We start from the raw sequence: 21,537 nt of genomic DNA, 5'->3' as shown, positions 1-21,537 counted from the left end.
GGGTTAAAATGCTCTGAGTGGTGCACTGAGAGTAACAACACTAAAGCAGCTATGGTATTTGGAATAGTTTGGCCATTCCGTGGACCATTTTATTGTTACAGGTTGATTACAATCAATTTATTAACAATATGAGGTTAATTTCAATGTATTTCATAAAGCTGCATCAGGGATGTGAATCTAAAAAAGAAAGAGAATCTACACAGGAACAGTAAGACTGCTTTGATGCTGGGTGCTGCCAGTTTGCAAAACAGCAGAAAATGTGTGTGCACAATGGATTGTGCTGCTGTGAGAATGTGAAGTTTAGTTTTTATACATCGTGATGGGAGCTTGGAAATGCCATACGCAACATTTTTGTGCTTACGCACCATTTGTACATGAGGCCCAATATCTTCATGTGTAGACTCAATGTTGTGCCTGTTTTCTATCCTGATTCTGACACCCCCTTTTAGGTGCCTTTAATGATTTCAGATAAAAGTCTTGTTCAAATTTAACATGAATACATTGTAAGGGAAAAAGGTATTCAGTCGCATTAAAAATGTAATAGCAACAGTCATGCTCCCCAAATGTACTGTCATAAAATAATTCTCTTTTTAACTATGTTAAAGAAAAGTGAAATACACACATCTTTGTACATTATTTTTCCTATAACCAAAGTTGTATTTTTATAACAGAATGGAAGGTTCCAGGATGCAGAGAAAGAAAACCCATTCGTCAAGTACTGCTGCGTTTACTTCCCAGATGAAACTGCCTCTCTGGCCCCTGCACGACCGGGATACTCTATCAGAGAAATGCTGTCTGGAATGTGTGAGAAAAGGGGAATACCTCTTTCCATGGTGTCGATCTACCTTCAGGGCAAAGACAAGGTACATTTACATGCCATAACCTTGAAATGCTATTTTCATGTGTAAATTACTGTTACCTCATAATTCACTACTTCTACTAGCTGACAGAAAACATTGACACAGACTGTGTGGCTTACTGACTGAAGATATTTGACACAACAGGATTGCAAATTAGCAGTAACTGTTCTTTATATGGCCTTAGATCTGTGCAATTAAGATTATTTATTATATTTTTCTGTATAGTTGTTTTTTTCTCTGTTTCTCCATCTATGTGTGTGTGTGTGTGTGTGTGTATGTATGTATGTATGTATGTATGTATGTATGTATATGTGTACTTTCAGGTAATATTGGGTAATAGATATCTTGGTGTATGAGTTTAAGGAATGAGGGCAAGGAGGAAGCATATTGCTCCAGTATCTTGACCAAAAATGGCTTAACAGCAATGTATGATGAATCCTTGCTTCAACATAACTTAGATTAGTAGACTTGCAGGTACAGGAGACATAATCTTTTCACTATGAATTTTGTCCCAATATCATTAAAACAATAGACTCTTGCCTAGACAACAAGGTACGGCAATAAAAAAAAAGTATTAGTGCTCAGTCTTCTCTTAAGCTCTCATCCTCATTTTAGTGTGAGAACATTATTTTAGAATACCTGTAAAATATGACACTATGTGCAAAATTATACTATTAAAAAAATGGTGTTTTCATATTATTTAGACATCTATGCGAGAAACACTGGGGGGAGGTGATAAAAACAAAACAATTTTAGTCTAAAAGTATGCAAAAAGTAGCCCGAAATACTGATCTCTTAACTTACCTTGGATAAAGGCTTCAGCCGAATATGCAATAAATATAATCAGCCTTTGTTGTGCTAGTTTTCAAAAAGTTATTTTTGCTAATTTTCCTGATTTCATATCATTCAGGTATATCATCTCCATACTTCATTCAGAATGCATTTTTCTATTTAAAGGAGTCAAAACTAGAAGAAAAAAATCCCTCAAAAATGCAGCTGCCATTATAAACCAAAGTGTTTTTTTTACATGTGATGATAATGACCTTATAAACAAAAAATTAAGGTAAAAGCCCAAGTAGCATTAAGAAAAGATTGTTTCTGGTTGCTGGCAGGAGAGTAATTTCTGAATAAAAATATTACAGTCTAAGAGTCATTGCCACTGTCACGTAATATGACTCTCAAAGCCTCCTCAGTCGTTAGTTTTTCTTTTGTAATTTTTTTTTCTATTTATAGCTCAAAATAAACAGCAAGTATTTGCCAAACACAATCAAGATATAAAGGTAGCCAAATATTGATGCCTTCAAGCAGGCAACTTGATTTCGTTTACCTTGTAGATTAGAAATACAGCTATAACAAGACAAGTACTACTTTTTTGAGCAGAAGTTTGATTTAACATACTCTACAGAGCCAAAAACCAGTTGCTTTGATTAATAAGCAACCATTCACTGACAAAGGGACTGGCTATTTCTGAAAGCTTCCAATCTGTACTTTATATTGGAGACAAGACTGATGTTCCAGTAATTGGTATATTCAAGAGCCAGTCAAAGGCTCGATTCCAGTGACACAGGTGTAGGAACACGTTTAATTTCGCTTAAGAAGATAATCAAAACATCAGCCAAATGCGCGTCTTACATCATTAAATGTGGTTTATAAGTATTTTTTGTCATTCATATTTTTGCACCATTTCACTTTAGAGATGTTTGCAATGAATGTAGAGGACCTAAGAAGGTAACTTGTTTTGTTGTTTCATATTATATTTTTATCACTGCATCAACCACCCACACAGGATATCGTCCATAGCATTAATGTGCAATGCATGACAGATTTATTTTAGAAAATGAATGTGCTAATTTTACAACCGTTGTACTTCTAACACTATCTGTAATGCACCACTCTTTAAAAAATATAAAAAAAAAAACAGTCTCCACTGATAAAGACACATCAGTTTTTACTAAATTTTCAAGAACCTTATAATGTCTGGGTATTATCGATGGTATGTTCCAACACTTACCTCAAATTCCCAATCTAGAAGTTTGAGTAACCATTGGGTATTGCATTAAAACAACACTGATCATTGTATAAGCCTTAATAACATTTTAAGTGGAAAATGTTAAAGCCAGTGGTGGTCTTGTTTTTGGCAAATATTTCAGTGTTCCAGCAAAATATTGCATCTCCTTTAATGTCAATTACAGTATTTTACAAATGAATCGTGTATAAAGAATGATGTTAAGATTCTGCACTTATTTCTTAGCTGACAAAATCAAATTGAACAGACCTAGTCTGATGTGTATGAAAATAACCTACCACTCAAAAGTATGCAGAGGTCTTTAGCTATACCAAAATATGGAGGGATCACTTTGAATATTCATTTTCAGTATATTTTTTTTTCTTTTTCTGAAAAGAAGTTTTTATTTACATCACCATAAAGTAAATCTCACCAGGACATTTTGTATTCTGCTTTTCATTTCTGTTTGTGCAGTAGTTTAATCTTCAAGAGGCACTGAGAGAGAAAGTACCATAAACAAGGGAACATGCCAATGCTTACTGAGCAACCCTGTGTGTGCGCATGCATCAATTTATAATCTATGAGCCATGTGAGAATGAACACATGTTGATAAATGTTTGCCTTATGTATTTGTCTCTCTCCCCCGGCCCCAAAGCCTCTCTCACTTGATCAGGACAGCTCTGTTCTAATGGACCAACAAGTGCGACTGGAGACCCGGATCACATTTGTGTAAGTGATTTTATTTTTTTTAGTCTGTATGCTTCCCTAAAAAATCCCTTGGTCATCAGCATACCTCGCAAATGCTACCTAGCATATATGGCATGTATTCGGGGCATTTAAAAGTATATCAACTAAAATATTGGGAAATTGTGTCATTTTTAATCCAAAATGTCTTTAAACATGCATTCTGCATATCAATGACTATAATTAAGCAATTCAGTTAAACAATATCATACATTTACAATGCATTTAAGGTGTGATTTTCAGCTGTTTAATATTTTGTTGCCATCTGGTGGTTATCAAAAGATAAGGCACTTAAGCTAGTATTTTTTTTTTTTTGTTTGTTAATGAAAGGTGTTCATCAGCCATCTTTGTGCATGCAGAGTTTTTATACCTGTGAAAAGTTTAAGTCTCTCCTGTTAATCACTCTTGAGCAGGAAACTACAAGATTACTTGTTCAGTCAAACTTGTTACTGTATGTCCCTGAACAAGTCATTTTACTTTACAAGGCTTAAATTGTAGCAACATGGGAGAAATACTGGGGGATTGTAACCATCCTACAATCAAAATTGTACTGTCACTGGTGTTTGTACTAGCTCATACTTCTTTTGCTTTTGTTTTATTAGATTTCAGTACACTTTTTAAAATATTGTTCTCCAGAGTTGAGATTTTTATCTTTAAATGTAGACCCTTCACCTACCTTGTGAATTTCCTCAAGTAGCTGTTTGTTACCAAGATATGAATGTAACCTCTGCTATCTTGAAACTGACATATTATATTACTGAGATTAAAAATTTGTTTTCCTTCTTTGCTGTAGTGAAGTTTAGTCCACCATCATGTAGACCTTGTTCCTCTTGCTGTGTTATCACTGAGGCCTTGCCCCCTAATTGTGCACATCCTGACTAACGGTATCTCTTCTTAATTTGCTGTTTATTTTTGTAACAGTCAATTGTAATATGAAATGAAAATGTAGGAAAAGATGCCTACACCTTTTTAAGCCCATTTTAGACCACCCATACATAGGAGAGAGTCAACACATGCTGGGCTAACCCTATTCTGTTCTAGGTAGGCGTTCTACCATTCAGTGGGCTTTGATCTGCTTTGAGAGAAAAATAAGATGATTTATTGGCAACAGACCTTTAAGCCCAAAAAACATTAGTGATTTCTTTTCACTTAGTTCCTTTGGGTGGTGTTTTGTACTTTGCTTAACAGAAAGCGATTAATTTATAGTTTCTTTTATTAAAAGGCTTTATACTTAAAATGTTTGTTTTTAGCCAGCATCTGTTCTTTTTTCTTTAAGTAGTGTAATTTAACACTAGAATTACCAGAGCCTACGAAAAAACTCGTATATCCGGCCCATCTTAAATCGCTTCTTAAATCCGTTCACACCTCTCCGCCAGCATCCTTTGTCCTCTAAATGTGCTGATAAAAGACAAGCTGCCAGCAGCCGGCTATTCCATCCCCCCACCGACTTAGAACGTGAGCGAAGTTTTCCCAGCTCACGCCTTGATTGATTATGTGGGAGTGAAGTGGAGTTTTACAGTGGAAATAACAGATCATTATTCTAAAGTAATCTGTGTAAACACATTGTTAAAACAGAAACTTTTTCATATTTTAGTAATAAATGTTACAAAATGTAGTAGGCATAAACTATAGAATATATAAAGCCCGAGTTCCAAAGATCAAATAAACACTTTCACAAAAGCTTCAAAAATGATTCAACAGCTTCTGTGGCGTAGCGCGTTAAGATTTGCTTTTTAGCGCAGAGTAGCTTTTCCTTGCCTCACAGACCTGAGTGCGTTGTCCCAGCTTCACTGAATAAGCGCAGGCGCTCTAACATCACCCCTCCCCCGATCTTACTTAGAGAGTCAGGGACAACGCACATGTTGTTCTTTTTTTCTTTCAGTACACGTGGCTTCCCTGTTTATTTATATATCTAGTGACTTCTCTGCCTGTCTGTCTCTCTATTACGCAGTGCTCTGTCTGTCTGTGTGTTATGGATCTTAAAAATAAGTTATAAGGACAGTTGTTCCTGTTAATTGCAGTCTCAATTGTTAAAAAAATATTTGAAAAGGAGCATCCCACATGAAAAAATAACGATCTCAGTAACTGACAGTGCATACCAATGTATAAATTTTATGTCCGTTTGAGGTTTAAAAGAAAAGAAAAAAAAAGCAACACTTCATCCCCAGCGGGGAATCGAACTCAGGTCTGTGAGGCAAGGAAAAGCTACTCTGCGCTAAAAAGCAAATCTTAACGCGCTACGCCACAGAAGCTGTTGAATCATTTTTGAAGCTTTTGTGAAAGTGTTTTATTTGATCTTTGGAACTCGGGCTTTATATATTCTATAGTTTATGCCTACTACATTTTGTAACATTTATTACTAAAATATGAAAAAGTTTCTGTTTTAACAATGTGTTTACACAGATTACTTTAGAATAATGATCTGTTATTTCCACTGTAAAACTCCACTTCACTCCCACATAATCAATCAAGGCGTGAGCTGGGAAAACTTCGCTCACGTTCTAAGTCGGTGGGGGGATGGAATAGCCGGCTGCTGGCAGCTTGTCTTTTATCAGCACATTTAGAGGACAAAGGATGCTGGCGGAGAGGTGTGAACGGATTTAAGAAGCGATTTAAGGTGGGCCGGATATACAAGTTTTTTCGTAGGCTCTGGTAATTCTAGTGTTAAAGTAATAGTTGGTATCTCCATTAGATATGGGAAGGTAATAGCTGGACATGGATTCTCTTACCACTGCTATGCGGATGACAGTCAACTCATTCTCTCCTTTCCACCCGATGACCAGCAGGTCTCAACCCGCATCTCAAACTGCCTTGCTGATATCTCCTCTTGGATGACTTCCCACCACCTCAAGTTGAATCCCAGCAAGACTGAACTCTTGTATATCAGAGGCAACTCATCTCCGAATCTTGACCTTGCAATCTCTCTTGACAACTCGGTTATCGTCCCCTCAAAAACGGCAAGAAGTCTTGGTGTCACTCTAGACGAAGAATTGTCTTTCTCTCCACACATCAGCAACCTCTCCAGGTCCTGCAGATATCTCCTTTACAACATTAGGAGAATCTGCCCCTTTCTCACTACAGAGGCTACTCAGCTTCTCGTCCAGACCTTGGTCATCTCTAAGCTGGACTACTGCAACTCTCTGCTGTCTGGACTTTCACTAAAGGCAACACGACCACTTCAACTGATCCAGAATGCAGCTGCAAGACTCGTTTTTGATATTCCCAAATTTTCGCACACTACACCTCTGCTGCGGAACCTGCACTGGCTCCCTGTGGCTGCCCGCATCAGGTTCAAAACCCTAACACTTGCCTTTAAGGCCAAAACTGGAGCTGCACCACCTTACATATCAGCACTGGTCAAGCAGCGTGTCACTTCTCGCTGTCTCAGAACATCAAGCACTGCACGTCTCGAACCACCCTTACTTAAAAGAAGAGGACGACATGCATCAAGACTCTTTGCAGTGTTGGCTCCTCAGTGGTGGAACGAACTTCCTCTTGCTGTACGAACAGCGGAGACCCTCACTGTCTTCAAACGTCGCCTGAAGACACACTTCTTTCAACAGCACTTGGACTAAAGTCCCCATACTCTTTTTTTCTACCCTTTTTTTTCAAAAAAAAAAAAAAAATTTTTGTACTAACTTACTATTTTCTTCTAGCAGGGTTTTGTATACAACTTGGTCAGCGGTAACTTGTTTAATGACAGTAGATTTAATCCTAGCCTTAAAGACTGAAGAACAGTCGTAGACTACTAAGCACTGTTGTAAGTCGCTCTGGATAAGAGCGTCTGCTAAATGATGTAAATGTAAATATGCATTAGGCCTCCAGTTTTGAAAAAGTAAATGTACCTAAACACCCTAACCATAATATTATGGTTATTTTTCTATAGAATTATCCACAAAATTGACATTTGTCTCTAAATTTTGTTTCTGAAAATCCCTTTGTCTTGATAACTGCTGCACAAACACCAGGCATATATGCAGTAAAGTTTCAGCAGAAATGTAAATCTTTCAATCTCTAATGTAGACTAGAAGTGTAGGGTGCTGGTGGATTTCTTTGCTTTAATTCTTCAGTCCTGTTTGTCCCATAGAAATTTTCTATGGTAGAAAGCCTGGAGCTGCGGCAGGCCTAGTTTGCAGGGTTAGGCATTATTCTGTAATACACATCTGGAGACAACCACCTAAAATTTTGGTGTTGAATAGCAGCAAAATCTGCTAAACCCCAGAAGATTTCTTTTTCAACACCTCCCCCCAGTTTCCCGCAGTCCCTGCATTTCAAATGTTCACGTTACACCAGAAAACGCAAGGGAATCAACATTTTGCAGGCTACTAAACTTTGAATTTTTTTCCAGCAAAATTAACCTTAACCTCTTGGAAATCATTTTTGATCTGGTTAATTCAAATAAGTATTGTGTTAAAACACTGAATATATTTGGCATGGTTTTTTTGACATTTACAGTTCGACAGTAATATTAACTTCCTTTAATTATTCATTTAGATGTGCATTCAGAAGTTGGAATTGGTTTGAATTATTTTTCACTTCTTTCTTCACCACTTAATTCTTGTAGAACTTTGAAGCATGTATTTGAAGCATGTATTTCATGACATAATGAAGAAGAATCAACAAAAATGGCTTCATTTTTTGCCATGGTTTAGTTGCAAGTAGTGTTCCCTCATTCAGCACTGGAAATTTTCCAAGCATTTCATGGACTGTGAGAATTCTAGATGCGCTTTTGGAGAGGTCTTGAAATTGATCTGCGTGCCTTCGGCAAAACAACAAAAAGATGAATTGTACTGATGTACAGTAAATCAAGGAAAGAATTGGGCCAAATACTGACCCCTGAAGAATCACAGAGGACACAAAATAAGGAGTTGATTATTTTCTAAATGGCAATATGTTCTTTCCCTTCAGTATAATTGGAGGTGAATCATTCTGACACAGTACCGGAGATTCCAGCATAGCATAGGCCACAATGCTGAGGTTGACTGTGTCGAATGCAGCAGTCTGGTCAAGCAGAATAAGCAGACTACAAGAGCCGGAATGTGCAGCCATTAGAAGGTCATTTACAACCCTGACTAACACTATGTCAGTTCTGTGGGAAACTTGAAAACAAGATTGAAAAACCTCAAACTGTTGAGTCTAGGGGAGACTGCAATTGAGACACAAAAGGCACGTTGGACATGGGGCAGTAATTAGATGGTATGGCAGAATAGAGATTAGTTTTTTTAGCATTGGTTTTGGAATGGCATGCCTAAAAGCAACCAGTAATTCTGGCAGATAACACAGACACATTAAAAATAACAGTAAGAAACAGGTAAGCAGAGAAGTAGGAATAACGTCCATGGAACTATTGGTAGAATTTATTTTTAGAACTGCATTTTAGCAGTGCTAGCCTAATTTTGTTACTGGTCATTACATTGAATTTTACAAGATTTCCAATTTCATTTCAAAATAAAATTTTTAAACCAAATTCAGTTTTCTGATGTATACATCATAATGAGATATTAAGTGTTTACAGACAAGTTCATACAAATTATAGTTTATCTAATCCTGTATCCAACCTTTCTTGCTGCATATTGGCAACATCAATGTACGTGGTCATCATATGGGACTTGTTTTTATCTAAATTTGCTTACGTTTTTAGTTTCAAATTTAGTATTTTCAGTGTTTAAACATTCTTGTTGGACTTACCTATTGCTGGATTATAGGATTTCATCAAAATTTCTAGTTTCTCAAACATTTTCTGTTTATTAAGGCCTAACATTTATTTGTTAGATGTTTAAGTATTCCATTTGCTAATATTTATATCAGTTTAGACCTTTTTTGCCCTCATCTGATCATGTCTTTGTTTGCTGTTTGGTTCCAGAATTTGTTAATCGATTTACCAATTTTATGCTTTTTTGACAACTTTTGTGTTATTTTATTAAATCCAACTTTACCTTTAACCGCTATTTCTTCTACTTCTACCAATTCTAATTTTTATCTCTTCACATTACTACCAGGCTTTCATGCCAACTTAACCACAGAAACCCAGTGCAAAAGCTTAGGCTCAAGAAAGGGGAGAACACACTAAGACATTGTATTCAGACTAGCAAAACAAGAACAGACATACTTTCCATATATTTAAACTCTATCTATAGTAAATATATCTCATTTATTTTTCTTGGGCTGTGTGTATATATAAAAATATCAAGGATGCTTTGGGGGTTAGGTCTGCAAATATATACAGATAAACAGGAAAACGGAAAAAAAGTGTGAAGTGTAGGTTCCTTTTGGGTAAGTGCACATGTGTAAAACTCTGAGACTGTCCCAAATTCAGAAGTCAAAATACCAAAAATGAACAATAGCACAGTCTTCTGTACAACACGAAAGCATGAAAGTACATCTGATATGGATAGAATCGATATTCTGGAAAATTGAGTATTATACAATTTCAAAATTTTAGAATTGATATTTGTGAGTAATATTTTTGACTTGTTTTGTACACACAGCCTCTGTTTCATGCCAGTCTAGTTACCAAGTTTAACTTACATACTGTATTTTCTATAATACTTAGTTACTATATATAAATCCTTTATATACATTTTTTATACTATTTTACAGAATATGAAATCTAGTTCATTTAAAATCAGTGAACAATTACTGAAAGAGAAAAATATGTGGTTTTTTTTTTTTTTTTTTTCATACATAATTTTAATTCCAATAGAATGATAGGATAGGAAAAAATTGTGCCATCTGTATTGTTTGTTAGAAGTTTTTGAGTTGTGTTTTGTGCGAGAGTGTTACAAGCATGTCGTTAATTTTTGTGTTCTTTTTTTTGTTTCTTAGACTTAAACTTCTGCCTATAAATAAAACATTAGGACTCGCAGCAAAGTCCAGTAAAACTTTGTATGAAGCCCTTGAATCTACTCTTCTAAAAAATGGCTTAAAGCCTCAAGAAATGAAGGCTACACTTGTAAGTATGACCATTTTTGCTGTTGCTCCAACTCAGTGATTCCCAACCGGTGGTTCGCCAACGCCTAGGGGTTCGCGAAAAAAATATTGCAATGGCAGAATTTTAAATCCCAAAAGTAAAATATATAATGAAATATTAAATGTAGGAAAATATATTCACAGTACTATTAATAATACAATAATAAAAATGGGTGAACAAATATTTAAATGTCAAATTCATAAATATTCAGTCACTTACGCATTGCGACGGAAGATTTCGTAAAATTGTTGCGTCTTAACAGGTAACAATCTGTAACGCAATGAGACTCTACGCTGCTGGCGATGCGTGTACATTCTCGTATGATCCATAAACTTCCAATTCAGGGAACCAAGAACCCCGAATACACTTGAAAGAACAAGAATAACATCTGCTGATATAAAAACGCCGCGATCAGACAAGGGAGAGTAGAGTCGAATTGAATCGTACGATGCGCTTAAGAACCACAAGTGATTTTAATAAGATAAATTGGAAGTGCATAGTGTGTGTAAATAAATTACGATAAAGACTTAAACATGCGCACGTCGAAAGTGAATATTTATTACTCCGTAATTTTATTATGGATCGATGGTTAAAAATCAAGTCTGACAAAAAGCTGGACGAGCAATCAATTGCTTCTTCTTCTACTTCAGTCCCTGATTTGGTACCAACACATGGTGAAGATACTGAAAGTTGTAGTGAGCTACCATCTCTCCAGACTGAAAGCAATGAAATAATTGGTAAACATAGTAAGACAAAAGAGAAGAAACGAAAATATGACAGAGACTATTTACGAATGGGTTATTATTTTACCGGGGATGAGTCAGAACCTAAACCGCTTTGTGTAATTTGTAATGAAGTCCTGGCCAACAGCAGTTTAAACCATCACTTCTTCGTAGACACACTGAAACAAAACATCCAACGTACAAGGATAAACCTGTAGTATATCGTAATGACTACACATGTGGTTCGCCAATTTATTCCGGTTTTTTGAAGGGGTTCACAAGGAGAAAAAGGTTGAGAATTGCTGCTCTAATGAATGACAAGAACTTGCCAAGACTGTGTTAGAACAAATAATATGTATGCCAATTTTAGTTTTGGATAATTGTTTTAAGGAATTAATGCAGTTATTAAACTCTACTGATTTCCTCTGGTAAATGGTAATTTGGAAGTAAAGCAGACTAGTTAATGTTCATTATAAATAACATTTCTTTGCAGGATGGAGAAACGAAGTCTTTAAATATGAATATGTCTGTTTTAAGTTTGGCCAATAAAACGGTAATTGTGGACAGACTTAAAGGTGAGTGTAAAAGTTTTTTTTTTTTTTTAAACTGTAGTATCAAATACTTTTTACTAAAACATCTATACTTACAATCAAAAATATTCTGTTGGCCAGTTATTTGTTTTAAAATTGCTATTGAATAATTTTCCATGTCTTTCTGCAATTTATTCCTTTATTTTACTTGTGTAAATTTGATTCACTTGATATTTTCAGGTAAAGAGCACTCCAGTGTACCAGCCCCTGGTAGTCCAGTGATGCATTTTGATGTAAGAATTTACATTTATCTATAGTTTGTTTTACATTTAAATTCTACTTGCATTTTAATATTTAAAAATTTACATCCTCTAATGTTATTCTGCCTGATTGTTAACAGAAAGTGTTACAGTTCAGTATGTTTATGGAAATTTTGTCAGGTTTACTGTAAATCTCTTGTGTTATTGAATGTTTTTTCACAAATTTCTATTTGTTTGGTGCACAAAAAAGCACACACAGGTCAGACAACTCATTGACAGCAAGTCCCCTTACATGTAGCCATGTGGTTTAAAGCTTTTCTGTCATTCTTGAATTTAGTATTCTCTCCAAAAGGCAGACAGTCCCTGACTCATGTAATGACATATGCAACACCTAAAAATACTACTACATAGTGTCTTTGAAAGTGCTGAGGTAAAAGTTGTTTTGTTTGTTAATTGATTGCTGGCTTCTTTTTTAACAATAATTTCACCAATAATTTTGACTTCTGGTAAGGATGAAATGGTTAAGTGTGTAGTCAAGTCTGACTTAACTTGCATTAGAATCAATTAGCCACAGGTCAAGTCTGCTGGGTAATGTGGTATGTCTGTATCCTCAGCATAATTTACACCACTGCTTTTTCTGAAGGGCTCTTGGGCTTCATGCACTGAACCTTAACGGGAATTAGATGAATTATTTTCATGGTGTAGCTGCATTCTGTATTGCAAGATGGTCATGATAAAGAAGGGGGTACCATCTCATGTTTGGTAAAGTAGTTTGTTTCTGTGGAGTGCAGGAAGAGCATATCTTTTGTCAATCATTTGTTTCCTGGTTTCCCTAATGAAATTTGGGAAGGTATGTTTCACTAATTATCTCAGATTATAAGTAGTACAAAATTGTAGTGTCTCAGAATGCCAGAGTGTGGAAGAGCTTTAAGAGGTGGCATGTTTGTTGATTGACAGATGTTGAATGATGTTCAGACTTTGCCAGGCACAGACTATAAAATTAGCTAATCACAAAAATGCAGTCTGTACTACTGTAAACTACTGCAAAAAAGAATTGATGCCCACTTTTACTTAAAGTGGCCCTCAATGTGAAATATTTGAATTTTAAATTGCTAAAGGGTGTAAATAAACGTAAAAAGTGAAAGCTGTAGTAAACAATTTCTATAAGTTAATGGCCCATTTACTGTAGAAGGTCTTGTTTTGAACGTGGAAATCTTTTTGGGAAATAAGAAAAAGACAGAAACTTGACTCTACCAAAAAATGCATTGTATGTGACCATTTAAGCTTTGTATATTTTCTTCACTTGGATTACCCCTTTACATATATAAATAACATGAGCTATATATTACTTTTGAATAATTTTGAGAATGATAAAGAAAGATGAATATCCCATATTTATTCCCTGGAAAAGAAATTCTAGTGCCTTGAACAGAATTTCAGTTCATGTAGTTGCTCATCAGTATTTTTAACTTATTTTAGCATAGATCCACAATTACATTGGAAAGTGAGAAAACAGCAGTGAAACAAATGCGTGGGGTGCCCAAACCAAGAAATCCAGCACAGCGTAGAACTTATGACATGGATGGTATGTATGTAACAGTGTTTCTTAACAGCTTCTTTCCCACATGTTAACTTGTAATTAAGGATTTCCAAATCTAAATAACTCATACAAACTAAAAATGCTGTTTGGAAATTAGGTCCTTACCTTAATTTATTAACTCTAAAGCTTTTGTTGTCCCATAACTCAGTTCTTACACGTATCTTGGCCGTGTCGCAAAGGATGCACAGAGTCAATCAGCAGAAACCTGACTATTTACTATATTGTTCCTATTATAGTCTCAATTTTCCACGTGTGAGTGTTTGCTTTTTTTATGAATTATGCTGTATACACATCTGCTTTTTGTTGAATTGATGTTTGTTTATATTCTGCTGCTGAGTGGTTTAGTTTTAAAAATATTTATTTTGCATAGTCAGGGATATTTGCAAAATTCTTGTGTGTGTGTGTGTGTGTTCATATGTTGCTGTTATTTATCTTGTCAGTGTTGATAAATACTACTTGGAGTTGTTTGTTGGTACTTGTACCTATTCAGCACTACCCCCTGTGTAACTCCTACACTGTATCTTATGATTTTCCCCAATATGGAATGAATACTGCGCCCCAAAGAGTAAGTGACAGAAAATTATAAAGGAAAGAATGGTGCCGATTTGCTGAAGAGAGTTACAAATCAGTACAAAGATTATTGCTTTTTCACTTTCTGCACAAAGGGGGCAGCGGCAAGCATTTCCTGTCCAACGTGGGAGTTAACAGTGTGCCAGTTGTGGGAAATAATCCCTGTTAAAAGGGCAGACTTTGTGTGCCAGTTTGATTTGCCCCTTTGCGTTTGACCCTTGTGTTCATGGAATTTAGTTTCCCCGCCCACTAGGGCTGTTGAATGCAGATCTTAATGTATTAATGTATTGGCATGTGTTTACATTTAGTATATTAAAAATGGAAGATTCAGATCTCTTCACTTTGCTTCCTGTTGTTCTAGATATCTTCAAATTCTTACAGCTGACTAAGAAAGCTGCAACCATACTTTTAATAATGTGTGCACTATCAAATGGAGTAGATTTATGATAAAGCATGACATGCATTGGTGGTCTTCAGCTGACACAACAATGATTTTTAGCATCCAATTACTTATTTGTGAAACTTGAAGACAAAGGAAATTGGTATGAATTTAAAGGAAGCTACAAAAGCTGATTAAAGGATTTATTCAAAGTTGTTAAGTGCTAACAAGGCCTTTGGAGTCTACCTTTTCATTAATTATTTTAACCAATCATAACTGTGTAACCCTATTGTCCACAAGAGAGTAGTTTTGTATTTATTTTTTCTTGATGGAAATGTGTTTTGTAAAATGAATGCTGAAACAAAATAAAAGACAATAGTACAAAAATAAACAAGACCTGTTAGTGGCACCCATAATATCTGTATGATGTATAAATTCATATAGAGCCACAAGAAAGCTAGAGGAGTTATTTAAAATTTTCAGAAAATGTCTAAACTGATAAAGACATTACAATCCTTGTTGATCATTTTTTCTATATTTTGCAATGACAGAATTGGAATTATGGTAATGTACATGAGCTCAGTCAGCCATAGCCTGTTCCAATGTATTCAATATCAAAGTATGCCAAATGTTATGTTTACACTTTTTGTGTGTGTGTGTGTGTGTTTACTTCAAAAGCTCATAATCTGTTTGTATTCTCAGTGTTTCTATTTAATTAGCTGTCTGCTTGTTTCAGTAGTTTTTAGTGAAGAATTTGGCTCGAACGATAGACTAAATGTTAACCCGCATGGTGTAATTTAACTGTGATAGAATCCACTGGAAAGTTTAACAACACTGCCAGTTTTTGTGAATTCGGATGTAAAAATACATATCTTGCATATAATTTGAGAATGTGGTTATATTACCATTTACCCATTAAGCACTTGCAGAGGTGATGCAATGAGTTGCTCTATTTGTCACATTTGTTCCAAAAGAACAGTTTATTAATCAGTATTTCAGACCTTGTGTAATGGCCAGACACTCAAATGACTCCATTCATGATACTGTAAATCTCCCATTATTAATTTTATAAAGAGATATAATATAAAATTAGGTGAAGGTTAACTCCACAATTTTTAAAAGAAAAAAAAAAACTGTTGGTTCATCTAGGTGTTACTATTGTGTGATAATGCAAGACCCAATATAAATGAGAGGTTCTGTCACATAACACCTGCTCTTTTAAGCCAAAGTCGTTTTGACGTTTCTCAGGTTCTGCAGTCTGAAAAGACTCATCTATTCTGAAGGAGAACAGTTAATACTTAGTACTCATGTAAGTCTAAAGCATTGTGTTTGCCACTGTCAGTGTTGTATATTTGCAGTTATGGGACTGGAGTTATTTATGCACAACACAAAACACTGTAGAAAATAGTGGAAGAATGTAGAAATGGAATAAAAAAAGATTGAGATGCTATGTTTTAAATAATCCAGTGACTAAATTTAATCTGGAGTCTCATTCACGCAGGTGTGTAAGTTGCAGTTCTCTGAATGTAACCAGTTTCTGTATGCGCTATTCATATTTTCAAAGCCAAAACAATTTTTACCATATTGCATTCTGTGCATTATAAATTAATGACAGGATTAATTCCATCCACTTATGCTTAAAGTAAACTGATGGATGAAAAGTATTTGAAAACATAAATCACTGAAGCTGTATAGTGGTAGAAAGTTTAATTCAACAATAGGAGTCTACCTTTTGGCTGGCTGAATTAGAAAAATACAGAAATAAAGTTACTAAAAAGAGTTGCAAGCAGTCTTCTCTGCATAGCAGTAAAAAACCTTTACTTATGAAATTGTTCATTTACACATGCTGGTCTTTCCAGAGCACTTCTTGCATAAACATAAAGATGTGGATATTCTGTAGGCTGCTACCCAATACAAGTATTAACAGTTTGACAAATAAACTGACCTAAAAATTAGAAATGAGAGTTGCATTATAGCCCTGCAGTATAAACCTAACCCAGTATTATGCAGTGTAACAATGGCAGAAATCAGGAAGTAAAATTTAACTTAAAAATACAATGATCAATACATCATCCTGTGGAACCCATAGACTTTAGAGTGGACTGGGTTTTCTGTAACTTTCTTGTGTCTACTATGAAATCTGTTGCAGTGGAAGTTCCTTTGAAATTTTACAATTTCAAGAAATGACATACAAGCCATTGTCAACCAATGCCCCGTGTAACTGAATTCACACACTTGATTGAAGATGGTACATGGCAACTGTTAAACTGGTGCAGTTTAACTTGTGTCCATTTCTTTTATATTCTAGGACTGATAGATTTGCTTTCCAAAGCTCAAAGCAATCGAGCTAATGATCAACGCGGCCTCTTGAGTAAGGAAAACCTCATTATTCCTCAGTTCCTACAGCTGTCTGTAAAGGAAGAAGAGACTGATGAAGATGACGAAATGGAAGGAATAGTAGAGAAGTCACTTAGTGTACAAAAATGTAGTGAGGAGAACTGTAAGGACACCCTTGACATTACTGATAAAATGTCCTCTTCAGCTACTCGGTCTGAGGTACTGATCCTTCAAGTGAACACTTCATCAGAAGACCATAAAAGTGAGTTACAGAAAACATCAGTTGCAGAAGGTGATAATTTGGACAAAGCTAATTTGCACTTGGAATCAAAAGAAAGAAATGAATGTTCACCACTTATTGGCAGTAGTAGTGCAACTATTAAGGCTGGTCCAGAAAAAACACTACAAAATACAGTCTGAACTGTAAAGTACTGTTCTAATGTTGTGTAAAGTTTGTGTAATATTAATCTTAAAATGTGCTAGAGTCCACAGTGTGGAATAACTATATTTTTATTTATTTTCTTAAAAGTGTACAGCCTAAACTTTGTATATAATAGACACCTTCATGGCTTCAAAAAAATCCTTGTGGTCAAATTTTATACATTTTTTGCATGTGAAGTTCTTTCATGATTTTCAAGTCACACATTTAATTTGTGTGTGATCTCCACAGATGAGAGAAATCCAACTAGAAAGGAGCAGAGGTATCCATTATTATTTTTCTAGCATAGGAATGTTTGACACTTGTTATGAATGTTGGTTATTGCCTTTTTGCACTTGTGTATATAGCTTAGTTTATAACATTGTATGCAACACACCCACCCATATGATTTATATACACAACTTAAAAATATGATTTTTATACATCTGGAATCTGTGAGTGTTTCCTCTAATTGTAATGCAGACAGTACTGTGGACTGAATCTCCATTTTTATAAACAGAATTTACATTACAAAATTTAATATATTACATTATAGAATAAATTAGATTACTTCTTTTACTGATTTACTGAATGGAATTTAGTAGGAAACCAAAATCCATTGGAGATGGTGGGTGGGGGGGGGCGTGAAAAATTGTGTGTGTTTTGTTGTTTTTTTTTTTCCCCACTCATGAGAACAATTTGATTGTCATTTTATGCGGATATTACACATTTTGTATTATTTAATAGTAATATGTTTTATATAATTATACATATGTAGTTTGTGTATGTGTATGTATATATATATTTTTTTAATCTCTCCCTAACCCCCCCCCCCCACCATATCTTCTGGTATTCAGTTTAGGATTTCACTCCTGATAGCTCATTAGTGTACACCCAACACCCAGGATTTTTTGAGAAATGTCACCACTGCGTGTCAGCTTGAAGGTTTTAACTCTGCCACCTGTCAGTTTTCTGAATGGAGTAAAATATATTTTTATAGTATTCTGGCTTTAATGTGTGTTTACTGTACTCTTATCTTTTTTTGTATTGCTTTGTGTTTTTTAAAGAACAAAAACTGTTGCATATTACTCAGAGCACCAGTTTAAATATAGATAGTAAAGCATATCTAGCACATCTGTTCAATGAGTGGTGCCTACTTTTAGGTTTTTTAAAAGTTGTCAATTTCCCATAAGGCCATAGTTTTCTTTAGATTAGATTATACCTTATGTAAAGGCCTTTCTCGTTAGGACCATCAAAGAAATTCACCCTAATTTCCATAAGGCAGACTTGACTGTTTCAGAAGAAGGGGCCTGAGTTGCCTCGAAAGCTTTGCATATTGTAATCTTTTTAGTTACCAGTAACAGAGGTCATTTTGCTTGACTAATCACTACATTCATAATGGCTAATGTGGTATAACACCCTAGTACTAATGTTCTATCAGTAAAAAGACAGAAGCCTCACACCAAACATGATCAGTGAGTTCCAAACAGTATAATGGGGGAGAAAAACGAAGCCAGAAACTAACAAAATTCTGTAAGGCACAAAATTAACTTTAATAATAGACAAACAGAAACAAAGGAAAGAAGGAGATGCCACGATTACTTTAACACCCTCAAAAGACGCTTCTGTAGTTGGAGATGCATATAATCTACACCTGGTTGTAGACGTTGTCACCATGGCATTTAAATGGATGGCTGCGCAGAAATTTGTGGGACAAAAAAATGCAGTGACAAATACCCTCGGCTGGTAGCTGCCTTTGGGGTTAGTTTTGTTTATTTGAAACACATCTTATATAAATTGTGACAAATGAATTGCCCTTCACACCTGTAACACAAGATGTTGACTTCATCCCTACCAGTGAGTCACCAAACCCAAACTGACCACCTGGATTGCTCGAAGGGGCCGTACATACACGGGCAGTAGATTGATCCCACAGGACACCGTGCGTACACGTTCAGAATTCATTATCCAGTAGGAGTTATTTGCATGTTACTTTAGGACTGCAGGTTAGTTGCTTTTCCCTAGTTATCACAATGATGCTTATTGAAGTTGTGTGAATGACAACTGAAGGTTTGGGGCACACTTAAGCTTCATAATCCCCAAAAATTTCTGGCAGTTTTGGGATGAAATTTTTTTGGCCGACACATGTGCTGCAAGTGAAAATTGTAATTCTGTGAGACTTGGGCCTTTTGCCACCAGATTTCAGCAGCTCCCTTCTGAGGGGATTTGCGAAGCCATGCTATGGTGGTTTGGTCTCTGCATTGCTGTGGCTGTGGGGCACCTGGGCCTTTACACCCCAATTTTAAACCCCCCAGGCATGCTGGCTGTGCCACGCAGCACTGGATGACAGCCAACAAATTTCCCTAATGTTTCACATCTTCACTAACGCGACCAGAATACCAAAACTACAAAGTCCAAGTGAAGGAAGAATTGCCACATGTGCAGCTTTCAGCTCAGATCAGGTAATTTGTCAGAGATGACGTATACAGTTCACGCTATGTACAGTATGTATGTATGTGTATAAAACACTCGGTAAACTTTGTAGAGGTGCCTGTCCATAGACTGCATTCTCCAAATGGAAAAAAGAATCCCCACATGTGCAACACGCACATCAGAGTTCACACACAGAGTTTACATGTAATGTATATAAACACTTATGTATTCTGTTTGGTTGTTGCCTGTCCATAGAATGCATGGAATTCAGGGTGATGTTTTTAGATGGGTGCAGAATTAGTTCAGACACAGGAAGCAGAGGATGATGGTGCGAGGAACCTCATGAGAATTGGCTGATAAGAGTGGTGATCCAAAGGGGTCAGTGCTAGGGCCGCTGCTATTTTTAATATTTATAAATGATTCAGATAGGAATATAAGTAACAAGCTGGTTAAGTTTATAGATGATTCCAAGATAGGTGGATTAGCAGATAATTTGGAATCCGTTAAATCATTAGAGAAGGTAAATGTAAAGTATTACACATAGGAAGTAAAAATGTTAACTTTGAATACACAATGGGTGGTCGGAAAATCGAGAGTCCACCTTATGAGAAGGACTTGGGAGTCATAGTGGACTGTAAGCTATCGACTACCAGACAGTGTTCAGAAGCCATTAAGAAGGCTAACAGGTTATATAGCGCCTTGATGTGTGGAGTACAAGTCACAGGAGGTTCTGTTCAAGCTTTATAACACACTGGTGAGGCCTCATCTGGAGTACTGGGTGCAGTTTTGGTCTCCAGGCCACAAAAAGGACACGGCAGCACTACAAAAGGTCCAGAGAAGAGCGACGAGGCTGAGTCCAGGGCTACAGGGGTTGAGTTATGAGGAAAGATTAAAAGAGCTGAGCCTTTACAGTTTAAGCAAAAAAAGATCAAGAGGAGACCTGACTGAAGTCTTTAAAATTATGAAGGGAATTAGTCCAGTGGATTGAGACGGTTATTTTAAAATGAGTTCATCAAGAACATGGGGACACAGTTGGAAATTTAAGGGTAAATTTCGCACCAACATTAGGAAGTTTTTCTTTACACAAAGAACGATAGACACTTGGAATAAGAGACCAAGTAGTGAGGTAGACAGTGAGACGTTAGGGACTTTTAAAACTCGACTTGATGCTTTTTTGGAAGAAATAAGTGGACAGGACTGGCGAGCTTTGTTGGGCTGAATGGCCTGTTCTCATCTAGAGTGTTCTAATGTACTCCAAATGAAGAAAGAGTCCATACATGTGCAACATCCACCTCAGATCTGGTAATGTGTCAGAGGTTACATATACAGTTCACATATAGGTATATAAACACTTAAGTATACTGTGTAGTGGTTACCTGGCCATAGACTACATTCTCCAAATGAAGGAAGAATCACCACATGTGCAGCTTTCACCTCAGATCAGGTAATTTGTCAAAGTTCACATATACAGTTTACATTATGTATGTTTATTAAACACAGTAAAGTTTGTAGTGCTGCCTGTCCATAGACTGCATTCACCAAAGGAAGAAAGAGTCAATACATGTGCAACATCAACCTCAGATCTGATAACTTATGCATTTGTACTCTGGCACAGTTGCCACAAGGTTTGTGTGCAGTCAAGTTGGTTGGCATAAAGCTTTGTGCTCAGGAACAGATGGCAAAAGTGAATAGGACCCATGTAGATGCCA

The 21,537-nt window shown here is 36.0% G+C and overlaps 1 protein-coding gene across 2 annotated transcripts in view; it reads left to right on the top strand.

The window, feature by feature from the left end:
- Positions 1 to 18,391, top strand: part of rgs14b (regulator of G protein signaling 14b) — an 87,179-nt gene extending 68,788 nt beyond the window's left edge. For both annotated transcript variants that reach the window (XM_028813071.2, XM_028813072.2), the window contains 7 exons: positions 672 to 863; positions 3,521 to 3,594; positions 10,435 to 10,561; positions 11,795 to 11,876; positions 12,072 to 12,124; positions 13,571 to 13,676; positions 16,949 to 18,391. In XM_028813071.2, coding sequence (XP_028668904.2) covers positions 672 to 863; positions 3,521 to 3,594; positions 10,435 to 10,561; positions 11,795 to 11,876; positions 12,072 to 12,124; positions 13,571 to 13,676; positions 16,949 to 17,397 — 1,083 coding nt within the window. In that variant the 3' untranslated portion in view covers positions 17,398 to 18,391. The remainder of the gene's footprint in view (positions 1 to 671; positions 864 to 3,520; positions 3,595 to 10,434; positions 10,562 to 11,794; positions 11,877 to 12,071; positions 12,125 to 13,570; positions 13,677 to 16,948) is intronic.
- The last annotated feature ends 3,146 nt before the right edge of the window (positions 18,392 to 21,537 follow it).

This window comes from Erpetoichthys calabaricus, chromosome 11, assembly GCF_900747795.2.
Source record: "Erpetoichthys calabaricus chromosome 11, fErpCal1.3, whole genome shotgun sequence".
Taxonomy (NCBI): domain Eukaryota; kingdom Metazoa; phylum Chordata; class Cladistia; order Polypteriformes; family Polypteridae; genus Erpetoichthys; species Erpetoichthys calabaricus.
Note: the sequence above shows the minus strand (reverse complement) of the source record. Positions and strands in the feature narration are given on the sequence as shown.